We start from the raw sequence: 25,716 nt of genomic DNA, 5'->3' as shown, positions 1-25,716 counted from the left end.
TCTCCTGAGCTTGGAGGAAGTGATCCTTGACTATTACCCAGCTTTCTTGGGCCCCTCTTCCCTCCAGGGCCTTATCCCATGGGTTTCTACCAAGCAGATCCCTGAAGAGGCCAAAGTCTGCTCTCCTGAAGTCCAGTCTTGTGATCTTGCCCTGCTCCCTCCCCTCAGGATCCTGAACTCCACCATCTCATGGTCACTGCAGCTAAGGCTGCCAGCTAAGGCTGCCTTTGACCTTCACATTTCCAACAAGCCCCTCCTTGTTTTTGAGTATGGGGTCCAGCAGAGCCCCTCTCCTCCTTGGCTCCTCTACCACTTGGATGAGGAAGTTGTTGATGCACTCCAGGAACCTCCTGGATTGCTTATGCCCTGTTGTGTTGTCCCTCCAGCAGATATCGGGGTGGCTGAAGCCCCCCATGAGGACCAGGGCCTGCAAACATGGGGCTACTTCAAGTAGTCTGCAGAAGGCCTCATCCACTTGTTCTTCCTGGTAGGTGACCTATAGCAGACACCCACTACAGTGTCACCCTTACCCACCTTCTCTATAATTCTTACCCAGAAGCTCTCAGGTGGCTCCTCATCCATCCCCAGGCAGAGCTCCAAGCACTCCAGCTGCTCTCTCTTCCCAGTCTGCCCTTCCTGAAGAGCCTGTATCCCTCCATTGCAACACTCCAATCATGGGAGCCATTCCCACCATGTCTCCATGATCCCAACAAGACTGTAGCCATGCAACTACACACAGATCTCTAACTCCTCATGTTTATTCCCCATGCTGCGTGCATTAGTGTACAGGCACTTCAGAGAGGCACCCCAGCATGTTGACGTCCTAGAAAGTATTTGAGGGATTTCTCCATAATGGTGCCTTGTAGGCACTTCCTTGCTTACATACAAGTGCTGGAGGTGACCCCGCTTAAGCCCCATTTTGTTGATTTTGTGTTCCGTTCCTATCACAAATCAAGATATTCATGACGCAAACTTCAGGTACCGGATAGCAAACAGCATCCATTGGGACCACTCACCTGTCTTCTTTTTCCCCTCACACATAGTTGGCTCCAAGGAAAAGCAAGTGAGCTAAAATACCATTGGCTACTTTTCCCTTACCAAGGAAAGCAAGATTCAGTAGACAAGAGGAGGGAAATGTAAGGTAGCTCAGGGATATACAGAGTCAACACAACAGATGAACTACAGTAATTTGACACTGTTGCTTTTCCAACAGTGGGAGGTTAGACAGCAGTTCCACTTCCTCCTCCTGATCTGTGTCACTGGCTTTGCCATCATCTGAGCATTTCAGACATGGAAGGAAACTAGCTGTTTCAGGTTCAGTCCAAAGACAACTGAAGAACAGTACTGGACCATCCTAGAGTGTAGATACATTGACTCTTTTGTAGTGTCAGGCCTGTATGCTCCCATTTGCCAGTAAGGCAAAGGAAAAGAAGCTACAGGTAGCACCAGGTTAGTAGCCCAAAAGGATCACAAGACTCCAACATAAGAGAAGAGGGTGACAATTTATGTAAAAATCAAAGCGGTAGTCTGTTCTAGAACTAGGATGTGTCGCATGTCACTAAGTTCTAGGACAGCCCTTAGCTCTGTGTAGGTACAGAGCTGTGTTGGCTGGTAGCTGCTCACACCAGACACAAGTCAACCCCAATGGATTCAGGACTTGTGATCCCTTTGGCAAACAGCAGTTTGGTGAGGTGCATCAGGGGCTTGTGTTGTCTGAACCTTGCATGGATAATTCTGGTTTAACTGTTGGTTCAACCTGAATATAGTGGGCATGCTGATTGTATGAACAGCCATTTCACAAAACCCTTAGATTATAAAGCTTGGATTGGTTTTACCATTGCAGTAAAAAGAGCCACTCAGCAGGGAACACTGCAGAGTTTGATACTGGCAGCCAGAAAATACCTTGAAGTTGATTCCTGGAAAGCAAGAATATTTTAAACCTGAAAGATCACAAAAGAAACAGGCAGCTGAGAACTTGAAATGTCAGGTAGCAGAAAGAGAAGAGTTACAGGTACAGAAAAGAAGTACTTTGAGGAACAGAAAAAGCACTAGGGCTGCAATCAGTGGTAGAAGTGCTTGTAGCAGATACTGAAGAAAAAGTTAACTCATCAAATTGCATGGGTATCTATCGGCCAACACAACATATATAGAAAACTCGAAGACATTATTATTAAAGATATCAATCACATACTATCATACCCTGACAGAACAGACACAAGGACAAAAATGAGTTCAACAGCTAATTCTAAAGTATAATTGACAAGATATTACAATGTAACTTGTTATCTGTGATGGGCAATTTTAGTCATAGAAGCATAGAATAGTTTGGGTTGGAAGGGACCTTTAAAGATCATCTAATCCAACCCCCTGCCATGGGCAGGGACATCTTCAACTAGGTCAGGTTGCTCAAAGCCCCCTCCAACCTGACCTTGAACACTTCCAATGATGGGGCATCCACAACTTCTCTGGGCAACCTGTTCCAGTCTCTCACCACCCTCATTGTAAAGAAATTTCTTCCTTATGTCCATTCTAAATCTACCCTCTTTCAGTTTAAAACCTTTGCCCCTTACCCTGTCACTACAGGTCTTGGTAAAAAGTCTGTACCCATCTTTCTTATAAGCTCCGTTTATATATTGAAAGGCCGCAATAAGGTCTCCCCGGAGCCTTCTCTTCTCCAGGCTGAACAACCCCAACTCTCTCAGCCTTTCTTCATAGGAGAGGGGTTCCATCCCCCTGATCATTTTTGTGGCCCTCTTCTGGACCCGCTCCAACAGGTCCATGTCTTTCTTGTGCTGAGGGCCCCAGAGCTGGACGCAGTACTCCAGGTGGGGTCTCACCAGAGCAGAGTAGAGGGGCAGAATCCCCTCCCTCGACCTGCTGGCCGCGCTTCTTTTGATGCAGCCCAGGATACGATTGGCCTTCTGGGCTGCGAGCGCACATTGCTGGCTCATGTCCAATTTTTCATCCACCAGTATATCCCCAAGTCCTTCTCGGCAGGGCTGCTCTCAATCCATTCATCCCCCAGCCTGTACTGATACTGGGGATTGCCCTGACCTAGGTGCAGGACCTTGCGCTTGGCCTTGTTGAACTTCATGAGGTTCACACGGGCCCACTCCTCAAGCCTGTCAAGGTCCCTCTGGATGGCATCCCTTCCCTCTAGCGAATCAACTGCACCACTCAGCTTGGTGTCATCTGCAAACTTGCTGAGGGTGCACTCGATCCCAGTATCTATATGTCATTGATGCCACATTAAGATGCGACAATCAAGAAACAGAAAGAATAATGGGATTGAGAAAGAATAATAGGTTAAGAATCACTAACCGAAACACTGAGAGACCACTTTATCTATGATATAGTTTTGTCCTGGTTTCGGCAGGGATAGAGTTAATTTCCTTTCTAGTAGCTGGTACAGTGTTTTGGATTTAGGATGAGAACAAAGTTGATAACGCACCGATGTTTTAGTTGTTGCTAGGTAATGCTTACACTAGCCAAGGACTTTTTACTTTTCCATGCTCTACCGACTGAGAAGGCTGCAGGTGCCCAAGGAGCTGGGAGGGGGCACAGCCAAACTGGCCAAAGGGACATTCCATACCATGTGACGTCATGCTCAGTACATAAACTGGGGAAAGCTGGCCGGGGGGGCCGCTGCTCGGGGACTGGCTGGGCATCGGTCAGCGGGTGGTGAGCAATTGTACTGCGCATCACTTGCTTTGTGTATTATTATTATTATCATATTATTATTATTATCATTTTATTTCAATTCTTAAACTGTTTTTATCTCAACCCACGAGTTTTTCTAACTTGTGCACTTCCAATTCTCTTCCCCATCCCACCGGGGGGGGGGAAGTGAGCGAGCAGCTGCGTGGTGCTCAGTTGCCGACTGAGATTAAACCACGACAGTCCTTTTTGGCGCCCAACGTGGGGCTCGAAGGGTTTGAGATAATAACAGATTAACCGGAGTGTATTAAGGAACTTATATCTGTTAATAGTTGTGGGTCACAATGTTGGTTCCTCTGTTCTCGATATTGATTTGTATAATCTGCATCGCGCTCTTTTTCCTGCTGTACATGTTAAAGATTGGTGTTGGGTTTTGCAGTTTGCTGTGGTCTGCAGTGAATAGTGATGTCTCGCTTGTGAGGTTTGTTTTTAGAACATTGACCTTGACGTTAGTGTGGTATGTAAATTTCGCAATGAAGCCGTTACTGTGCCACGGATACCATTTCGTGGAGACAACTAGCAATTACAGTAACTTTTCTGAGAGCTTTTTTAGGGGGAAATGCAGAATGGCAGTGTCACTACCTTCTTCTATGATGTTTCCTCCTTCATTACAGTAACTTTTCAGTATTTTGAACATCCTTGGGCAGTTAAGATACTTCTTTTGGTATCTCTTGGGAATATTGTTTCGGTTTTGTCTAAAGTTGGTAAGCAATTTAAGAATATCATCCAGAGATCTGCCCCAAGGCTGCATAGTTATGAGTGGCAGGGTGTGTGGGATAGGATGGGCAAGTACCTAGGCCAATGGGCACCCCCAGTGTTTTGGAACTTCACCCCTGAGCAAGTGCAGAATCCTGAAGAGTTAGTAGAATATTTGGAAAAAGTATGCCGTCACCCTGGCAACTCCAGAGAGATGCAGATCATTGCAACGTGCTGGGGCCTGGCCCATGCCTACCGAGCCCTGTTCAACACCATTCAGTACCCTCAAAGGGAAGAGAAGGTGTCCTGGTTTCGGCAGGGATAGAGTTAATTTCCTTTCTAGTAGCTGGTACAGTGTTTTGGATTTAGGATGAGAACAAAGTTGATAACGCACCGATGTTTTAGTTGTTGCTAGGTAATGCTTACACTAGCCAAGGACTTTTCAGCTTCCCATGCTCTACCGACTGAGAAGGCTGAAGGTGCACAAGAAGCTGGGAGGGGGCACAGCCAAACTGGCCAAAGGGACATTCCATACCATGTGACGTCATGCTCAGTACATAAACTGGGGAAAGCTGGCCGGGGGGGCCGCTGCTCCAGGACTGGCTGGGCATCGGTCGGCGGGTGGTGAGCAATTGTACTGTGCATCCCTTGCTTTGTGTATTATTATTATTATTATCATATTATTATTATTATCATTTTATTTCAATTATTAAATTGTTTTTATCTCAACCCACGAGTTTTTTCTCACTTGTGCTCTTCCAATTCTCTCCCCCATCCCACCGGGGGAGGGGGGAGTGAGCGAGCGGCTGCGTGGTGCTTAGTTTCCGACTGAAGTTAAACCACGACAGTCCTTCTTGGCGCCCAACGTGGGGCTCGAAGGGTTTGAGATAATAACAGGTTAACCGGAGTGTATTAAAGAACTTATATCTGTTAGTAGTTTTGGGTCACAATGTTGGTTTCTCTGTTCTCGATATTGATTTGTATAATCTGCATCGCGCTCTTTTTCCTGCTGTACATGTTAAAGATTGGTGTTGGGTTTTGCAGTTTGCTGTGGTCTGCAGTGAATAGTAATGTCTCGCTTGTGAGGTTTGTTTTTAGAACATTGACCTTGACGTTAGTGTGGTATGTAAACTTCGCAATGAAGCCGTTACTGTACCACGGAGACCATTTCGTGGAGACAACTAGCAATTGCAGTAACTTTTCTGAGAGTTTTTTTACGGAGGAAATACAGAATGGCAGGGTCACTACCTTCTTCTATAATGTTTCCTCCTTCATTACAGTAATTTTTCAGTATTTTGAACATCCTTGGGCAGTTAAGATACTTCTATTAATACTTCTTGGGAATACTGTTTCGGTTTTGTCTAAAGTTGGTAAGCAATTTAAGAATATCATCCAGAGATCTGCCCCAAGGCTGAATAATTATGAGTGGCAGGGTGTGTGGGACAAGATGGGCAAGTACCTAGGCCAATGGGCACCCCCAGTGTTTTGGAACTTCACCCCTGAGCAAGTGCAGAATCCTGAAAAGTTAGTAGAATATTTGGACAAAGTATGCTGTCACCCTGGCAACTCCAGAGAGATGCAGCTCATTGCAACGTGCTGGGGCCTGGCCCATGCCTACCGAGCCCTGTTCAACACCATTCAGTGCCCTCAAAGGGAAGGGAAGGTCTCTGGCTCTGACAGTAAAACGACACGCACTGCGGCCACTCAGACCCGGGCAACGCGCCCTGCGGCCACTCCGACCCCAGCGACATGCACTACGGCCACTCAGACCCCGGCAACATGCACTGCGGCCACTCAGACCCTGGCAACATGCACTGCGGCCACTCCAACCCCAGCGACATGCACTGCAGCCACTCAGACCCCGGCGACATGCACTGCGGCCACTCAGACCCCAGCGACATGCACTGCGGCCACTCCAATCCCGGCGACATGCACTGCAGCCACTCAGACCCCGGCGACATGCACTGCGGCCACTCAGACCCTGGCGACATGCACTGCGGCCACTCCAATCCCGGCGACATGCACTGAGGCCACTCAGACCCCGGCGACATGCACTGCGGTCACTCCAACCCCGGCAACAGGCCCTGCGGCCACTCAGACTCCGGTGACATGCACTTGCACTGTGGCCACTCCAACCCCGGCGACAGGCCCTGCGGCCACTCAGACTCCGGTGACATGCACTTGCACTGTGGCCACTCCAACCCCGGCGACAGGCCCTGCGGCCACTCAGACTCCGGTGACATGCACTTGCACTGTGGCCACTCCAACCCCGGCGACAGGCCCTGCGGCCACTCAGACTCCGGTGACATGCACTTGCACTGCAGTCACTCAGACCCCGGCAACAGGCCCTGCGGCTACTCGGACTCCGGTGACATGCACTTGCACTGCGGCCACTCCAACCCCGGCGACATGCACTGCGACCACTCCAACCCCGGCAACAGGCCCTGTGGCTGAACCAAAGAACCAGCCTGTGCCGGTATCAGTCGCCCCTGTACACAAGAAGAAATCTTGGAAGCGGAAGTCGGCTCGTTTAGTAAGGGAGGAAGAAGCTTCTTCTAAAAGGGAACCGGAGGAAGAACTGTACGACTACCCTGGAGAAGGGCCATCACGAGAACGGGAGGAGGAGACCCGGCCGCTGATCGGGGAGGAGGAAGAGGAAGAACTCATAAACGAGGCAGTGACCACCCGATCTCTATCCCTGAGTGAGCTGCGAGATATACGAAAAGATTTCAGCCGTCGTCCAGGTGAGCATATTGTCACCTGGCTGCTCCGATGCTGGGATAATGGGGCCAGTAGCCTGGAATTAGAGGGTAGGGAAGCCAAGCAGCTGGGATCCCTTTCTAGGGAAGGGGGCATTGATAAAGCAATTGGAAAAGGGACACGAGTCCTCAGCCTTTGGAGGCGACTCTTGTCAAGCGTGAAGGAAAGGTATCCCTTTAAGGAAGATGTCATATGTCGCCCAAGCAAGTGGGCCACCATGGAGAAGGGTATCCAGTTTCTGAGAGAATTAGCTGTGCTGGAGGTGATTTATGGTGACCTGAACAATAAACAACTATCCAAAGATCCAGACGAAGTCAAGTGCACACGACCCATGTGGCGGAAGTTTATAAGGAGCTCACCATCGTCATACGCCAATTCATTGGCAGTGATGACCTGGAAAGATGGAGAGGAACAAACAGTGGATGAATTGGCTAGTCAACTCCGGCAATACGAGGAAAGTCTTTCTTCCTCCATCGTCTCGGCTGTGGAGAAACTGTCCGAAAAACTGTCCCGGGAGATCCAGCAACTCAGAGAGGATAGGTCCTACTCCTCACCTGTACGGACCAGTATCTCGGCTATTAGAAGTAAGCGTTCTTTTGCTCAAGAGAGAGAATATAAAGGGTACACACTACGGGGCACCCTATGGTTTTACCATATAAAAAAATTTTACCATTATAAAGTTCCTGTAGTGCACATAAAAAATATGCTGGGGAAGACAGTCTGGGTTATTCCTGCCTCGGGCAGAGGCAAACCCATCCATGGGATTGCTTTTGCTCAAGGACCTGGGTGCACTTGGTGGATAATGCGGGAGGATGGGGAAGTCCGATGTGTACCTCAAGGGGATTTGATTTTGGGTGAGAATAGCCAATGATCTGAATTATGTGATGTTAAGTACTAATTATAGTTATAATAGTTATACTAATAATACACAGATATACTAATCATACTAATAATATTATATGCCATACTAATGTTATTACAATAAGAATCACCCAGACTAATGAAGAATAGCTTCAGTGAAACCAAGCAAAGCACAGTGATGATGGTACCAGAACTGACTTCAACATGGAACAATCCAACACCACATACCATCTCCATTTTTCCTGCCCTGAAAGATTATTATGACAGATGGAGCCCGAAGTCATGGACTAAATGAACTCACCGAACATTTTAGAGGGATGGCCCACAGACGAAGGGAATGATATCTCTGTGTGTGTGTATATATATATATATATAAAAAGGGGTGGTGATTAATGAAAATGTACTGGAAAATATGAGACTTGAGCATGACGCAGATGGTATAGAATAAGGGGTGGATATTGTCCTGGTTTCGGCAGGGATAGATTTAATTTCTTTTCTGGTAGCTGGTACAGTGTTTTGGATTTAGGATGAGAACAAAGTTGATAACGCACCGATGTTTTAGTTGTTGCTAGGTAATGCTTACACTAGCCAAGGACTTTTCAGCTTCCCATGTTCTACCGACTGAGAAGGCTGAAGGTGCACAAGAAGCTGGGAGGGGGCACAGCCAAACTGGCCAAAGGGACATTCCATACCATGTGACGTCATGCTCAGTACATAAACTGGGGAAAGCTGGCCGGGGGGGCCGCTGCTCGGGGACTGGCTGGGCATCGGTCGGCGGGTGGTGAGCAATTGTACTGTGCATCACTTGCTTTGTGTATTATTATTATTATTATCATATTATTATTATTATCATTTTATTTCAATTATTAAACTGTTTTTATCTCAACCCACGAGTTTTTTCTAACTTGTGCTCTTCCAATTCTCTCCCCCATCCCACCGGGTGGGGGGGAGTGAGCGAGCGGCTGCGTGGTGCTTAGTTGCCGACTGAAGTTAAACCACGACAGAAGGTCTCTGGCTCTGACAGTAAAACGATATGCCCTGTGGTCACTCAGACCCGGGCAACACGCCCTGCAGCCACTCCGACCCCAGCAACATGCACTGCAGCTACTCAGACGCCGGCGACAGGCCCTGCAGCCACTCAGACCCCGGTGACATGCACTGCAGCTACTCAGACTCTGGCGACAGGCTCTGCGGCCACTCAGACCCCGGCGACATGCACTGCGGCCATTCAGGCCCCGGCGACAGACCCTGCGGCCACTCAGACCCAGGTGACAGGCACTGCGGCCACTCCAACCCCGGCGACAGGCCCTGCGGCCACTCAGACTCCGGTGACATGCACTGCGGCCACTCAGACCCCAGCGACACGCCCTGTGGCTGAACCAAAGAACCAGCCTGTGCCGGTATCAGTCGCCCCTGTACACAAGAAGAAATCTTGGAAGCAGAAGTCGGCTCGTTTAGTAAGGGAGGAAGAAGCTTCTTCTAAAAGGGGGCTGGAGGAAGAAGTATACGAGACAGACGACCCTAGAGAAGGGCCATCACGAGAACAGCAGGAGGAGAGCCGGCCGCTGATCGGGGAGGAAGAAGAGGAAGAATTCATGAGAGGCAGTAACCACCCGATCTCTATCCCTGAGTGAGCTGCGAGATATATGAAAAGATTTCAGCCGTCGTCCAGGCAAGCATATTGTCACCTGGCTGCTCCGATGCTGGGACAACAGAGCCAGTAGCCTGGAATTAGAGGGTAGGGAAGCCAAGCAGCTGGGATCCCTTTGTAGGGAAGGGGGCATTGACAAAGCGATTGGAAAAGGGACACGAATCCTCAGCCTTTGGAGGCGACTCCTGTCAAGCGTGAAGGAAAGGTATCCCTTCAAGGAAGATGTCATATGTCGCCCAGGCGAGTGGACCACCATGGAGAAGGGTATCCAGTTTCTGAGAGAATTAGCTGTGCTGGAGGTGATTTATGATGACCTGAACAATGAACAACGAACAACTATCCAAAGATCCAGACGAAGTCAAGTGCACACGACCCATGTGGCGGAATTTTATAAGGAGCTCACCATCGTCATACACCAATTCATTGGCAGTGATGACCTGGAAAGATGGAGAGGGACAAACAGTGGATGAATTGGCTAGTCAACTCCGGCAATATGAGGAAAGTCTCTCTTCCTCCCTTGTCTCGGCTGTGGAGAAACTGTCCAAAAAACTGTCCCGGGAGATCCAGCAACTCAGAGAGGATAGGTCCTACTCCCCACCTGTACGGACCAGTATCTCGGCTATTAGAAGTAAGCGTTCTTTTGCTCAAGAGAGAGAACATAAAGGATACACACCATGGGGCACCCTATGGTTTTACCTGCATGACCACGGAGAGGACATGCGGAAGTGGGATGGGAAACCTACTGCAGCCCTAGGGGCACGGGTACGTGAATTGCAAGGGAAAACAATCACAGAAAGAGGTTCTTCCAGGAAAATTGCTGCTCCAGTTTCCAGCGGGCAGTTCCCCAGAGAGAGTAGAAGGGCTGATCTTACTCTTGATCTTAATGAAGAAACTTCTGACTCGTACGTACAAGAAATGAGAAATGAGTACTGTGATGAGGATTACAGGGGCCCTGCCTCCAGCCAGGGGGAGGAAAGGGACAACCAGGTTTACTGGACTGTGTGGATTTGGTGGCCTGGCACATCAGACCCACAGAAGTATAAGGCTCTAGTAGACGCCGGTGCACAGTGTACCCTAATGCCATCAAGCTACATAGGGGCAGAACCCATCTGTATTTCTGGGGTGATGGGGGGATCCCAACAGCTAACTGTAATGGAAGCCAAAGTGAGTCTAACTGGGAATGGGTGGCAGAAGCACCCCATTGTGACTGGCCCAGAGGCTCCGTGCATCCTTGGCATAGACTACCTCAGGAGAGGGTATTTCCAGGACCCAAAAGGGTACCGGTGGGCTTTTGGTATAGCTGCCTTGGAGACGGAAGAAATTAAACAGCTGTCCACCTTGCCTGGTCTCTCGGAGGACCCCTCTGTTGTGGGGTTGCTGAAGGTCGAAGACCAACAAGTGCCAATCGCTACCACCACGGTGCACCGGCGGCAATATCGCACCAACCGAGACTCCCTGATTCCCATTCATGAGCTGATTCGTCGACTGGAGAGCCAAGGAGTGATCAGCAAGACTCGTTCACCCTTTAACAGTCCCATATGGCCAGTGCGGAAGTCTAATGGAGAGTGGAGACTGACAGTAGACTATCGTGGCCTAAATGAAGTCAGGCCACCGCTGAGTGCTGCTGTGCCAGACATGCTAGAACTTCAATACGAACTGGAGTCAAAGGCAGCCAAGTGGTATGCCACAGTTGATATTGCTAATGCATTTTCCTCAATCCCTTTGGCAGCGGAGTGCAGGCCACAGTTTGCTTTCACTTGGAGGGGCGTCCAGTACACCTGGAACCGACTGCCCCAGGGGTGGAAACACAGCCCCACCATTTGCCATGGACTGATCCAGACTGCACTGGAACAGGGTGAGGCTCTGGAACACCTGCAATACATTGATGACATCATCGTGTGGGGCAACACAGCAGGAGAAGTTTTTGAAAAAGGGAAGGAAATAGTCCAAATCCTGCTGAAGGCCGGTTTTGCCATAAAACAAAGTAAGGTCAAGGGGCCTGCACAGGAGATCCAGTTTTTAGGAATAAAATGGCAAGATGGACGTCATCAGATCCCAATGGATGTGATCAACAAAATAACAGCCATGTCTCCACCAGCTAGCAGAAAGGAAACACAAGCTTTCTTAGGCGTTGCAGGGTTTTTGGAGAATGCGTATTCCAAATTACAGTCTGATCGTAAACCCTCTCTATCAAGTGACCCGGAAGAAGAACGATTTCAAATGGGGCCCTGAGCAATGACAAGCCTTTGGAGAAATTAAACGGGAGATAGTTCATGCAGTAGCCCTGGGGCCTGTCCGGGCAGGACAAGATGTAAAAAATGTGCTCTACACCGCAGCCGGGGAGAATGGCCCTACCTGGAGCCTCTGGCAGAAAGCACCAGGGGAGACTCGAGGTCGACCCCTAGGGTTTTGGAGTCGGGGATACAGAGGATCCGAGGCCTGCTATGCTCCAACTGAAAAAGAGATATTGGCAGCATATGAAGGGGTTCGAGCTGCTTCGGAAGTGATCGGCACTGAAGCACAGCTCCTCCTGGCACCCCGACTGCCGGTGCTGGCTGGATGTTCAGAGGGAGGGTCCCCTGTACACATCATGCAACTGATGCTACGTGGAGTAAGTGGGTCGCACTGATCACACAACGGGCTTGAATAGGAAACCCCAGTCGCCCAGGAATCCTGGAAGTGATCATGGATTGGCCAGAGGGCAAAGATTTTGGAATATCGCCAGAGGAGGAGGTAACGCGTGCTGAAGAGGCCCCACTGTATAATAAATTACCAGGAAATGAGAAGCAATATGCCCTGTTCACTGATGGGTCCTGTCGTCTTGTGGGAAAGCATCGGAGGTGGAAAGCTGCTGTGTGGAGGCCTATGCGACAAGTTGTAGAAACTGCTGAAGGAGAAGGTGAATTGAGCCAATTTGCAGAAGTAAAGGCCATCCAGCTGGCTTTAGACATTGCTGACTGAGAAAAGTGGCCAGTGCTCTATCTCTATACTGACTCCTGGATGGTGGCAAATGCCCTGTGGGGGTGGTTGCAGCAATGGAAGCAGAGCAACTGGCAGCGCAGAGGCAAACCCATCTGGGCTGCTGCACTGTGGCAAGATATTGCTGCCCGGGTGGAGAACCTGGTTGTAAAAGTCCGTCACGTAGATGCTCACGTACCCAAGAGTCGGGCCACTGAAGAACATCAAAACAACCAGCAGGTGGATCAGGCTGCTAAGATTGAAGTGGCTCAGGTGGAGCTGGACTGGCAACATAAGGGTGAATTATTTCTAGCTCGGTGGGCCCATGACACCTCAGGTCACCAAGGAAGAGATGCAACATACAGATGGGCTCGTGATCGAGGGGTGGACTTGACCATGGACACTATTGCGCAGGTTATCCATGAATGTGAAACATGCGCTGCCATCAAGCAAGCCAAGCGGTTAAAGCCTCTCTGGTATGGAGGACGATGGCTGAAATATAACTATGGGGAGGCCTGGCAGATCGATTATATCACACTCCCACAAACCCGCCAAGGCAAGCGCCACGTGCTTACAATGGTGGAGGCAACCACCGGATGGCTGGAAACATATCCTGTGCCCCATGCCACTGCCCGGAACACTATCCTGGGCCTTGAAAAGCAAGTCCTATGGCGACATGGCACCCCAGAAAGAATTGAGTCAGACAACGGGACTCATTTCCGAAACAACCTCATAGACACCTGGGCCAAAGAGCACGGCATTGAGTGGGTGTATCACATCCCCTATCATGCACCAGCTTCTGGGAAAATTGAACGATACAATGGACTGTTAAAGACTACACTGAGAGCAATGGGTGGCGGGACGTTCAAACATTGGGATACGCATTTAGCAAAGGCCACCTGGTTAGTCAACACGAGGGGATCTGCCAATCGAGCAGGCCCTGCCCAGTCAGAACTTTTACGTACTGTAGATGGGAATAAAGTCCCTGTAGTGCACATTAAAAATATGCTGGGGAAGACAGTCTGGGTTATTCCTGCCTCGGGCAGAGGCAGACCCATCCGTGGGATTGCTTTTGCTCAAGGACCTGGGTGCACTTGGTGGATAATGCGGAAGGATGGGGAAGTCCGATGTGTACCTCAAGGGGATTTGATTTTGGGTGAGAATAGCCAATGATCTGAATTATGTGATGTTAAGTACTAATTGTAGTTATAATAGTTATACTAATAATACACAGATATACTAATCATACTAATAATATTATATGCCATACTAATGTTATTACAATAAGAATCACCCAGATTAATGAAGAATAACTTCAGTGAAACCAAGCAAAGCACAGTGATGATGGTACCAGAACTGACTTCAACATGAAACAATCCAACACCACATACCATCTCCATTTTTCCTGCCCTGAAAGATTATTATGACAGATGGAGCCTGAAGTCATGGACTAAATGAACTCACCGAACATTTTAGAGGGATGGCCCACAGATGAAGGGAATGATATCTGTGTATGTGTGTATATATATATATATAAAAGGGGGTGGTGATTAATGAAAATGTACTGGAAAATGTGAGACTTGAGCATGACGCAGATGGTATAGAATAAGGGGTGGATATTGTCCTGGTTTCGGCAGGGATAGAGTTAATTTCCTTCCTAGTATCTGGTACAGTGCTGTGTTTTGGATTTAGGATGAGAACAAAGTTGATAACGCACCGATGTTTTAGTTGTTGCTAGGTAATGCTTACACTAGCCAAGGACTTTTCAGCTTCCCATGCTCTACCAACTGAGAAGGCTGGAGGTGCACAAGAAGCTGGGAGGGGGCACAGCCAAACTGGCCAAAGGGACATTCCATACCATGTGACGTCATGCACAGTACATAAACTGGGGAAAGCTGGCCGGGGGGGCCGCTGCTCAGGGACTGGCTGGGCATCGGTCGGCGGGTGGTAAGCAATTGTACTGTGCATCACTTGTTTTGTGTATTATCATTATTATCATATTATTATTATTATCATTTTATTTCAATTATTAAACTGTTTTTATCTCAACCCACGACTTTTTCTCACTTGTGCTCTTCCAATTCTCTCCCCCATCCCACCGGGTGCGGAGGAGTGAGGGAGCGGCTGCGTGGTGCTTAGTTGCCGACTGAGATTAAACCATGACAAGTTTTTACAGGCACCTATTCACTCAGAAGAATGCATTAAAAATAAGCAACCCCAAAACACTTCTTGCCAGGTGGCAAAACAAAACCATATCTGCAATGACTCGAAATGCAGGTCCTTCATACAAAGGGTTTCCACCAAACAACAGGTAAGCCAAAAATACAAACTTCCCCTGAAATCTGGGATGGGGGTGGGGGGAGTGGGGAAAACACAACACAACCCAGTAAAAAACAGGAAAGAAAAGCAAAGGAAGAAATGAACAAGACTACTGTGAGCCATTCCAATTTGAGAGTGAGGAGCAGAAGAAAGTGATGACAAGGACAGGTATCCATAGTATTTAGTAAATTTGGCAAGGTACAGAAAGGTAAGACCTATGAGCAGAATATAACTGAGAATTTTCAGCTCAAGTGCTACCTAAGTGCAAGACCTGGAAATTTATTAAAAGATTAGACAGGAAATAGGATATCTTCAGGAAAGCATCTACAAAGATTCTGCTTGAAGGAAAGACAGACTTCCACTTCAAATAAGCCTGAGCAATTGCTAACTGAAAGTGTTGGCCATGTTTCATGTGGTACTTTATAGTGCCAATATACAGACTTCAAAAATATCCACAAACGGAAACCAACTGTCAAAGAAACTAGAGTATGCCAGAGAAACATGGAGGATCATTCTTGGCAAGAGAGGGCAAGAGCAATCAACCTCAGTCTGTTGGTGGCTTAGAGAGGAAGATAATAAACTGGTATCTATACTGCATATCCATGATGACACCAGAAACTAAATCAGTGATTAGTGATCACAAGAGAAAGGGGAAATCACAATAGAGGACACATCCTTCTACAAGATTCCTAAACCTCTTGCTACAGAGGCCTTGATTTCACGAAGAGAAACATGCAGATGCTACCTCAAGGAACATTACTTTGGAAAAAAAAACAACTTCTGAGTTTAGTTCTAGGGAGATACTGTAAAAAAACTACTTTAAATAGTTTTTCGGAATACATTACAATTATCTTTGGCATTTATTATCCTTTTCATGGTGAATGGTCAAGAAACAACTTCAGACACTATATGTGAGGGCTTTTCCTCTTGAAAATCTGTTGCATATATTTTAATACAGTCACTTTATCCCATGCAATATAAACATTAAGTTTAAAAATGTATTTGTACACAAACATTAGAAAATTTTAAGTGGAAAATAAAACTTATTAATTCAAAAAGCTCAACGTAAAAGCTTTTTTTGATAACCATAGCTCTGTGTAATAAAGGAAAAATGGTTGCTTTCACTACTACTAGAAAAATAATATAATGAAACTTACATCTTTTTCTTTTTGGAGGCTGTCTACTTTTTCTTTCAACCGTTTGCATTCATAATCTAGTTTATCAGCTTTCTTGGATTCTTCAGATAATCTGTTTTGTAATTCCACTGCCTGTGAGAGCAAGAAGCAGTAATTTGTCTGCAATTATTAACATTAAAAGAAAACATATGAAAGAAAGTAGTTAATGACCATGTGCCATGAGGCAAATAAGTGAAATATTTACCTACAGGGCAGTCTAAAATTCTTTTTCATCAGTTGTTACATGTTTCAGCATAACCAAAAGAATTCAAATGCTAGGCCTTAGCACAAATAAAAGAAACAACAAAAAGATGTAAAGTATCTTTAAAAATTTACATACAAGTGAGATTTACAGGAAAAACTGTATAATCCTATGAACAGCTTAGGAATAGTAGAATAATCCTCCTACTTTCAGAAAAGCCAAGGAAAAGAAAAAACTCTCAAGAAACCTTTTGTCATCTCTTTTTCTACAAACCTCACTCAGAAGTCAGGCACCAGTTCATGCAATTAGGTAAATTTTCTTTTGCTTAGACATTTGTTATTGTTTATTAATACACAAACATGAAAATTCAGCTGCAGGCTCATTATCAGTTTTCTTTATTTCAAGGGGCAATATGTTCCTAACAAAATCTCATAGATATTTTTCAAGCTGTAAGTTAGCAAAGAGCTTTTAAAACTAAAAAAGAAGTATAAAAGCTTAGCAGAAAAGTTCAGTGAGTACAAGACAACTCAGCAAAGTTCTCAGCCTTTACTAGTGTAGACTCAATCCCAGAATGTTAATAACATAACACAGTGTGAAAGCAGTAAACAGAGTAAAGACTGACTGGCAAACACATAAGCTGAATGAAGACTCAGCTGAAGATATAGAATTAATTCTTATAGCAGGACACAGAGCTAGGACTCCTGGAAACTAATTTGTTTGTGACATTTCATATTTATACTTTCTTCATTCATGTTTTGGTCTCAAAGGTGTATTCAGGAGGAGCTCAACTTTATAGACATTGAAGGCAAACAGACTGTGTTTGTTCTGAAACAGTGTGTGGTTAAAGTGAAAGAAACTCAGGCCTGCCAGATTAGAGGCCTGGGCTTTATTCCAGTCTCAGCCAGCAGTAAAGTTCCGTACAACACATCAGCTCCTCAGTTGTAAAATCTCATCCATAAAACATTGGGAATGAGGGAGAAGAGATATTCTTTGCAGATGCACAGCTTAGACATAAAGAACAAAGTTTCCCCTTTCAAAATCTGCATCATCATTGAAATAAGCATGATCAGATGCAAACATCAGGGATAATACAACTGTAATGGGTGCTCTGTTATTCGGAGGAATTACTCCTTTTATGAGCAAATGAGATATTAATGGTGTGTGAAAGGGTGCCTCCTTCTATATTTCCTTTTCCCTTTGATTGTATGTTACTTCAGCCTTTTTCTTATCCAAGTTCTGTTTTTTTCCTAGTGGAATCAATTGGACTATAATAACAATCAACCCAGCGAGGTGTAAGCTAATTGCCTTACTTATCAAGATGGCCAAATGCAGGGAAACAGCTTTCAAGTTTGAGGGATGCACATCACTCCAGGGCTTGCGATGCTCTTGGTGCCTGTTTCTTTTAAATTTATCTTTTTAAATTCTGCTGTGGATTGACACGTAGGGACACCTGTAGTGTGACCATTCAAGGTTAAGGGAGGTCAGAATAAAGACAGGGCACTGTTCACATAAATCGAGCTCAAGCTGGCCTTGCAAAAAGGATCTCAGAATGATGGCAGGTCAATGTACTGTAGATGCAAAAAGGAGATATGCATGCATCCTCCATCTTTATAGAAATAGTCACATCCCTTTCAGTGGAACAGGAAAATAAACAGATGTTCTCCACTCCTGAAGGCTCTGGTGATACACAAGGTACTTTTCTTGATGCATATATGCAACAAGGATGATATAGAGGATGGAGGATGTATACTTTCTAGCCACAGATGGACAAATTCAGGTTAGAAACTTAAAGAAAAAAGTCTTACTTAATCACTAGAATAACTTACCAAGGCTATGGTGGATTCCCCACTGCTGGAAATTTTCAAGTGAAGAGTGGATGCTTTTTCTGAGAAAGAAGCTCTAATTCTAGCCCCACTACTGAACTTGAATTAGGAATAATTTGATAAACCTGTTACTTTTTGAGAGGTAAAACTGTTCATTGACAAAAGTAACACAAACTTGACATAATGACCAATAAACAATGTAGGGAGGGAGGAAGAAAGAAGTATTTACAAAAGAAGCAAACACAAGGAGCTGGTTTTGTTTGGGTTTTTTTTGTTTGCAACATAAGCCATGTTGCAAAGAAGAAATGTTGAGAAATACAGAGAATTATTGCACTGATGATGTTCTCACCTGTCTCTTGTATGTCTCCAGCTGGCTACGTGCTGCATTGGCTTTCCTTAGTTCTTCCTCCAAGCTTACAGTGTTTTGCATGTACACCGTATTCTTCTCTTCTAATAGTTTCACTTGCCGCCGCAAATCACCCAGGTCTTCCAGTTTCTTTCTGTATGACTCTACCTGGCTTTCTAACTTGGCCACTTTATCAGAAGAATGCCTGGGAAGACAAGAGATTGAACATTTGTATCAAATCTGTACTTGGAAGACTAAAAATCAATGTAGAAAATATTCCCAGACATCAAGGGAGCACAAGAACACAAACATCCTCACACACTACTAAATGTCTTGGTTTTCAAGTTGTCTGCTCCCCCCCATTAGTTGACACAAAGTGCTGTTATCAGAAGTGCTTTTGAATGGCATAATTCTTCCTATAATTTCCTTATCTGCTTCCAATATTAATTAAAAAATAAATTGTTAACACTCCTACAATTCCAACCTATTTCCTTCCAACTCTGAATTCATCCTCAGAAGCCACTGCTTTACCAGAGTAAAAATAATATTTTCTGCCCTTCACTTTTTTTTTTAAGATAACCAGGGATAAACGTGTTCTGAAAAAGGAAATGGCAAATTTATGCTAACAGCTATTATATCCATTTCCCAAGCAGTCATACAGGATTACCATAATAGTTTTGGAGTCTGAATCCTTTTTAACAAAAATGCAAGACAGAGCTCAGTTTATAAAACATTCAAACAGAGTTTTCTCAATATTGTATCATTACTTTAAATTGTAACCAACTCCTAAGTAATTCACAGCTTGATTGAAAACAAACAACATTAGGAAAATATCCTCTAATTTGAAAGTTTTCACAAAAATTTCAAACACCCCAAACCTGTAAGCTAACAGTAACAAATGAATCCCCATAGCCATACTCAACAGTGTGAAACTAGAATGAATTCAGCTGAACTGAACTTTTTGGTACTTAGTAATCTGATGTCAGACTGCTTGACACACAAGTTAGAACCATCATTTTGATGGCCACAGAGTGGCTTTTACTTACTTGCTTAAGAAGTGTTTTAATACATATCCATCCTTAAAACTATTACACCAAAAGCTAATGAAGACTAAATTTAATTATATGAATTTTACTGTGGATCAAAACTATTTATATATTATAAAAAAGAAAAAACAACCCAAAGCTAATGGAACATAGTTTACCTGAGTACGTCTATTTCATCCTTCAAAGACTGAGCCTCTTCTGCTAATGTACTAAGCTCTTCAGTTTGTTGTCTCAGCTCTGCAATTTCTTTTTCTAGTTCTTCACAACGTATGCGATAGTCATCTTTGGCAGCTTCTAACCTGTACAATTGAAGTAAATCAGGATGACATGGTTGAGAGCCTCTGGGTAAGGATTAGGGGAAAAAGCTAATAAAGCGGATGTTGTGGGAGTCTACTATAGATCACCCAGCCACACCGATGACACCGATGTATTATTCTATAAGGAATTAAGGGAAATCTCTAGATCAGTTGCCCTTGTTCTTATAGGTGACTTCAACTTCCCAGATGTTAACTGGGACTATCATACAGCAGACACGAACAGGTCCAGGAAATTCCTGAAGCACGTTGAAGATAACTTTTTGATACAGGTACTAAGGGAGACGACTAGGAAAGGTGCCCTCCTAGATCTGTTGTTTGTAAATAGAGATGGTCTCGTGGATGATGTGATGATTGGTGGCTGTCTTGGCCACAGTGATCATGAAATGGTTGAGTTTAAAATCTTTGGTGATATGAGAAAAACTGTTAGCAGAGCTACTACCCAGGATTTTGGGAGAGCAGACTTTAGGATGCTCAAGGAACTAGTTAATAAGGGCCCCTGCAAATCTGCTTTTGAGGGTATTGGGGTCCATAAATGCTGGTCACTTTTTAAGAACCATATTTTAAGAGCGCAGGAGCAGGCAATTCCAATGTGTTGGAAGTCAAGCAAGCAGGGCAGAAGGACAGCTGGGCTGAACAGGGATGTCCTTCAGGAACTTATGCAGAAAAAGAAAGCGTATGGACTTTGGAAGCAAGGTCAGGCTACCCAAGAGGACTACAGAGATGCTGTTTGCCACTGTAGGGAGAAAATTCATACGGCTAAAGCTCAATTGGAGTTCAAGCTGGCCAGTACTGTGGTGGATAACAAAAAAAAGGCTTTTTTAAGTATGCTAACAGGAAAAGGAGGACTGAAGAACATATTGGTCCGTTACTTGATGAGGTTGGTCACCTCACAAATAGGGACATAGACAAAGCAGAGACATTTAATGCCTTCTTCGCCTCTGTCTTTAACACTGATGATGGGCCCTGGGACCCCCGGAGCCCTGGGTTGGAGGACCGTGACTCAGGGAGTGAAGCTCCCAGTTGACTTTGAACTTGTATGGGATTTGCTGCTGCAACTGAATGCACATAAGTCTATGGGGCTCAATGGGATTCATCCCAGGGTACTGAAAGAGTTGGCTGATGTTATTGCGAGACCTCTCTCAGTTATTTATCAATGGTCTTGGGAGTCTGGAGAGGTCCCGGTCAACTGGAAGCTAACAAATGTTATTCCAATTTCCAAGAAGGGCAAGAAAGACCGTGGTAATTACAGGCCTGTCAGTCTCACTTCAGTGCCTGGTAAAATTATGGAGAAGGTTATTCTGGGAGTTATTGAAAAACACTTGAAAGACAATGCAGTCATCGGTCAGAGCAAACATGAGTTCATGAAGGGAAAGTCATGCCTTACTAACAATATGTCGTGGTTTAATCTCAGTCGGCAATTAAGCACCACGCAGCCGCTCGCTCACTCCCCCCCACCCGGTGGGATGGGGGAGAGAATTGGAAGAGCACAAGTTAGAAAAACTCGTGGGTTGAGATAAAAACAGTTTAATAATTGAAATAAAATGATAATAATAATATGATAATAATAATAATAATAATACACAAAACAAGTGATGCACAGTACAATTGCTCACCACCCGCCGACCGATGCCCAGCCAGTCCCTGAGCAGCGGCCCCCCCGGCCAGCTTTCCCCAGTTTATGTACTGAGCATGACGTCACATGGTATGGAATGTCCCTTTGGCCAGTTTGGCTGTGCCCCCTCCCAGCTTCTTGTGCACCTCCAGCCTTCTCAGTCAGTAGAGCATGGGAAGCTGAAAAGTCCTTGGCTAGTGTAAGCATTACCTAGCAACAACTAAAACATCGGTGCGTTATCAACTTTGTTCTCATCCTAAATCCAAAACACTGTACCAGCTACTAGAAAGGAAATTAACTCTATCCCTGCCAAAACCAGGACAATATCCACCCCTTATTCTATACCATCTGCGTCATGCTCAAGTCCTGTATTTTCCAGTACATTTTCATTAATCACCACCCCCTTTTATATATATATATATACACACATACACAGATATCATTCCCTTCATCTGTGGGCCATCCCTCTAAAATGTTCGGTGAGTTCATTTAGTCCATGACTTCAGGCTCCATCTGTCATAATAATCTTTCAGGGCAGGAAAAATGGAGATGGTATGCGGTGTTGGATTGTTTCATGTTGAAGTCAGTTCTGGTACCATCATCACTGTGCTCTGCTTGGTTTCACTGAAGTTATTCTTCATTAGTCTGGGTGATTCTTATTGTAATAACATTAGTATGGCATATAATATTATTAGTATGATTAGTATATCTGTGTATTATTAGTATAACTATTATAACTATAATTAGTACTTAACATCACATAATTCAGATCATTGGCTATTCTCACCCAAAATCAAATCCCCTTGAGGTACACATCGGACTTCCCCATCCTTCCGCATTATCCACCAAGTGCACCCAGGTCCTTGAGCAAAAGCAATCCCACGGATGGGTCTGCCTCTGCCCGAGGCAGGAATAACCCAGACTGTCTTCCCCAGCATATTTTTTATGTGCACTACAGGGACTTTATTCCCATCTACAGTACGTAAAAGTTCTGACTGGGCAGGGCCTGCTCGATTGGCAGATCCCCGAGTGTTGACTAACCAGGTGGCCTTTGCTAAATGCGTATCCCAATGTTTAAACGTCCCACCACCCATTGCTCTCAGCGTAGTCTTTAACAGTCCATTGTATCGTTCAATTTTCCCAGAAGCTGGTGCATGATAGGGGATGTGATACACCCACTCAATGCCGTGCTCTTTGGCCCAGGTATCCATGAGGTTGTTTCGGAAATGAGTCCCATTGTCTGACTCAATTCTTTCTGGGGTGCCATGTCGCCATAGGACTTGCTTTTCAAGGCCCAGGATAGTGTTCCGGGCAGTGGCATGGGGCACGGGATATGTTTCCAGCCATCCGGTGGTTGCCTCCACCATTGTAAGCACGTGGCGCTTGCCTTGGGGGGTTTGTGGGAGTGTGATATAATCGATCTGCCAGGCCTCCCCATATTTATATTTCAGCCATCGTCCTCCATACCAAAGAGGCTTTAACCGCTTGGCTTGCTTGATGGCAGCGCATGTTTCGCATTCATGGATAACCTGCGCAATAGTGTCCATGGTCAAGTCCACCCTTCGATCACGAGCCCATCTGTATGTTGCATCTCTTCCTTGGTGACCTGAGGTGTCATGGGCCCACCGAGCTAGAAATAATTCACCCTTATGTTGCCAGTCCAGCTCCACCTGAGCCACTTCAATCTTAGCAGCCTGATCCACCTGCTGGTTGTTTTGATGTTCTTCAGTGGCCCGACTCTTGGGTACGTGAGCATCTACGTGACGGACTTTTACAACCAGGTTCTCCACCCGGGCAGCAATATCTTGCCACAATGCGGCAGCCCAGATGGGTTTGCCTCTGCGCTGCCAGTTGCTCTGCTTCCATTGCTGCAACCACCCCCACAGGGCATTTGCCACCATCCAGGAGTCAGTATAGAGATAGAGCACTGGCCACTTTTCTTGGTCAGCAATGTCTAAAGCCAGCTGGATGGCCTTTACTTCTGCAAATTGGCTCGATTCACCTTCTCCTTCAGCCGTTTCTACAACTTGTCGCATAGGACTCCATACAGCAGCTTTCCACCTCCGATGCTTTCCCACAAGACGACAGGACCCATCAGTGAACAGGGCATATTGCTTCTCATTTCCTGGTAATTTATTATACATTGGGGCCTCCTCAGCACGCGTTACCTCCTCCTCTGGCAATATTCCAAAATCTTTGCCCTCTGGCCAATCCATGATCACTTCCAGAATTCCTGGGCGACTGGGGTTTCCTATTCGAGCCCCTTGTGTGATCAGTGTGACCCACTTACTCCATGTAGCATCAGTTGCATGATGTGTACAGGGGACCCTCCCTCTGAACATCCAGCCCAGCACTGGCAGTCGGGGTGCCAGGAGGAGCTGTGCTTCAGTGCCGATCACTTCCGAAGCAGCTCGAACCCCTTCATATGCTGCTAATATCTCTTTTTCAGTTGGAGCATAGCGGGCCTCGGATCCTCTGTATCCCCGACTCCAAAACCCTAGGGGTCGACCTCGAGTCTCCCCTGGTGCTTTCTGCCAGAGGCTCCAGGTAGGGCCATTCTCCCCGGCTGCGGTATAGAGCACATTTTTTACATCTTGCCCTGCCCGGACTGGCCCCAGGGCTACTGCATGAACTATCTCCCGTTTAATTTGTTCAAAAGCTTGTCGTTGCTCAGGGCCCCATTTGAAATCGTTCTTCTTCCGGGTCACTTGATAGAGAGGGTTTACAATCAGACTGTAATTTGGAATGTGCATTCTCCAAAAACCCACGACGCCCAAGAAAGCTTGTGTTTCCTTTTTGCTAGTTGGTGGAGACATGGCTGTTATTTTGTTGATCACATCCATTGGGATCTGACGACGTCCATCTTGCCATTTTATTCCTAAAAACTGGATCTCCTGTGCAGGTCCCTTGACCTTACTTTGTTTTATGGCAAAACCGGCCTTCAGCAGGATTTGGACTATTTCCTTCCCTTTTTCAAAAACTTCTCCTGCTGTGTTGCCCCACACGATGATATCATCAATGTATTGCAGGTGTTCTGGAGCTCCACCCTGTTCTAGTGCAGTCTGGATCAGTCCATGGCAAATGGTAGGGCTGTGTTTCCACCCCTGGGGCAGTCGGTTCCAGGTGTACTGGATGCCCCTCCAAGTGAAAGCAAATTGTGGCCTGCACTCTGCTGCCAAAGGGATTGAGAAAAACGCATTAGCAATATCTACTGTGGCATACCACTTGGCTGCCTTTGATTCCAATTCATATTGAAGTTCTAGCATGTCTGGCACAGCAGCACTCAGCGGTGGCGTGACTTCATTTAGGCCACGATAGTCTACTGTTAGTCTCCACTCTCCATTAGACTTCCGCACTGGCTATATGGGGACTTGTTAAAGGGTGAGCGAGTCTTGCTGATCACTCCTTGGCTCTCCAGTCGACGAATCAGTTTATGGATGGGAATCAGGGAGTCTTGGTTGGTGCGATATTGCCGCCGGTGCACTGTGGTGGTAGCGATTGGCACTTGTTGGTCTTCGACCTTCAGCAACCCCACAACAGCGGGGTCCTCCGAGAGACCAGGCAAGGTGGACAGCTGTTTAATTTCCTCCGTCTCCAAGGCAGCTATACCAAAAGCCCACCTGTACCCTTTTGGGTCCTTGAAATACCCTCTCCTGAGGTAGTCTATGCCAAGGATGCACGGAGCCTCTGGGCCAGTCACAATGGGGTGCTTCTGCCACCCATTCCCAGTTAGACTCACTTCGGCTTCCAATACAGATAGCTGTTGGGATCCCCCCGTCACCCCAAAAATATAGATGGGTTCTGTTCCTATATATCTTGATGGCATTAGGGTACACTGTGCACCGGTGTCTACCAGAGCCTTATACTTCTGTGGGTCTGATGTGCCACGCCACCAAATCCACACAGTCCAGTAAACCCGGTTGTCCCTTTCCTCCCCCTGGCTGGAGGCAGGGCCCCTCTAATCCTCATCACAGTACTCGTTTCTCATTTCTTGTACGTATGAGTCAGAAGTTTCTTCATTAAGATCAAGAGTAAGATCAGCCCTTCTACTCTGTCTGGGGAACTGCCCGCTGGAAACTGGAGCTGCAATTTTCCTGGAAGAACCTCTTTCTGTGATTGTTTTCCCTTGCAATTCACGTACCCGTGCCCCTAGGGCTGCAGTAGGTTTCCCATCCCACTTCCTCATGTCCTCTCCGTGGTCACGCAGGTAAAACCATAGGGTGCCCCGTGGTG

The 25,716-nt window shown here is 46.1% G+C and overlaps 1 protein-coding gene across 2 annotated transcripts in view; it reads right to left on the bottom strand.

Annotated features, from left to right (window-relative positions):
* LOC143171913 (protein Hook homolog 3-like) overlaps window positions 1-25,716 on the bottom strand; it is a 139,228-nt gene that overhangs the window by 47,348 nt on the left and 66,164 nt on the right. For both annotated transcript variants that reach the window (XM_076361094.1, XM_076361095.1), the window contains exons 10-12: window positions 19,713-19,853; window positions 18,512-18,713; window positions 16,120-16,230 (exon numbers count right to left, since the gene is read on the bottom strand). In XM_076361094.1, the coding sequence (XP_076217209.1) occupies window positions 16,120-16,230; window positions 18,512-18,713; window positions 19,713-19,853 (454 nt within the window). The remainder of the gene's footprint in view (window positions 1-16,119; window positions 16,231-18,511; window positions 18,714-19,712; window positions 19,854-25,716) is intronic.

The sequence above is a fragment of the Aptenodytes patagonicus genome, chromosome W, assembly GCF_965638725.1.
Source record: "Aptenodytes patagonicus chromosome W, bAptPat1.pri.cur, whole genome shotgun sequence".
NCBI lineage: Eukaryota > Metazoa > Chordata > Aves > Sphenisciformes > Spheniscidae > Aptenodytes > Aptenodytes patagonicus.
The sequence above is the reverse complement of the archived record's forward strand: the minus strand, read 5'-3'. Positions and strand labels throughout refer to the sequence as shown.